A 1,155-nucleotide genomic window follows, 5' to 3' on the forward strand; every position below is an offset into this window, starting at 1 on the left:
ATAATCCACTTCTCCCTCAGATAAGCATTTTAATAGTGGTCCTTGGAATGATCTCCTGTATAAGACATTATTTAAGAGAACAAACCTGGGAGCTTGTCTCTTAATCTTCTGAGCTCGGGCTTTGTCTTCGGGTAATTCATTGTTCAGAATGAACTTTATCAGAGGTATCATCCAGGAGTCTTCGGGTATTGGTAATATTTCTTCCTCGGCAGAAAGGACCAACCGGGAAACATGCAGAACTTCCCGGGTGCAGACCTCTGACAAAGAAGCATCCATTTTCGCTAGAGCATCTGCCTCTCTATTCTCATCCCGATGTATTTGTTCAATACTCCAATCCACAAAGATTTATGCTTGGGCTTGAATGAGTTGTAAATATTTGAGCATCCTACCATCCTTAGCTTCATAAACGCCCTTTATCTGTTGAGTGATTAGATGTGAATCAGGGTACAGAATAATTTGGGATGCTCCAACCTCCCGAGCAGCTCGGATACCAGCAAGGACAGCTTCGTACTCGGCCTCGTTATTGGTTACCTGGGAATCAATCCTTAGTGCCATTTTAATCCTTTCTCCCGGGGGGGATATTATCACAACCCCTACCCCACACCCAGCAAGACTAGACACCCCATCCACAAAAACTCTCCATACTTCTTCTTCCTCAGGTTGAACCATTTCAGATAAGAAATCTGATAAGACTTGCGCTTTGATAGCAACCGGGGGCTTGTATTCAATGTCTTACTCTTCCAACTCCATTGTCCACTTGATCATCCGCCCGGATACTTCTAAGTGAGTCATGATCCTGCCAAGAGGACTATTGGTAAGAACAATGATTTGATGTGACAGAAAGTAAGGTCGCAGCTTCCGGGCGGTCATGATCAAGGCCAAAGCAATCTTCTCTATTTCACTGTAACGGAGCTCGGGGCCTCTTAGAGCATGGCTGACATAATAGACATGCTTTTGATCAGAGCCTTCTTCTTTTATCAGAACTGAGCTGACAGCATACTCCATAGTAGATAGATAAACGAATAGTTTCTCCCCGGGCTCCGGTTTCACCAATACAGGGAGATCTGCAAGATGGATCTTCAAGTCCTGGAAGGTCTGTTCACACTTTTCATCCCACCCGAATTGTTGTGCCTTCCTTAGGACCTGAAAGAAAGG

General features: G+C 44.6%; 1 protein-coding gene across 1 annotated transcript; it reads right to left on the bottom strand.

The window, feature by feature from the left end:
• Window positions 1–345: 345 nt before the first annotated feature.
• On the bottom strand, window positions 346–669 carry LOC142556929 (uncharacterized). The gene has a single exon (XM_075668417.1). The coding sequence runs from the start codon at window positions 667–669 to the stop codon at window positions 346–348; it is 324 nt and encodes a 107-aa protein (XP_075524532.1).
• Window positions 670–1,155: the final 486 nt, after the last annotated feature.

The sequence above is a fragment of the Primulina tabacum genome, chromosome 9, assembly GCF_025594145.1.
Source record: "Primulina tabacum isolate GXHZ01 chromosome 9, ASM2559414v2, whole genome shotgun sequence".
NCBI classification, from domain to species: domain Eukaryota; kingdom Viridiplantae; phylum Streptophyta; class Magnoliopsida; order Lamiales; family Gesneriaceae; genus Primulina; species Primulina tabacum.

Coding starts and splice junctions, on each gene's coding strand:
- LOC142556929 (XM_075668417.1), bottom strand. CDS start 669: ATGGTTCAACCTGAGGAAGAAGAAGTATGGAGAGTTTTTGTGGATGGG.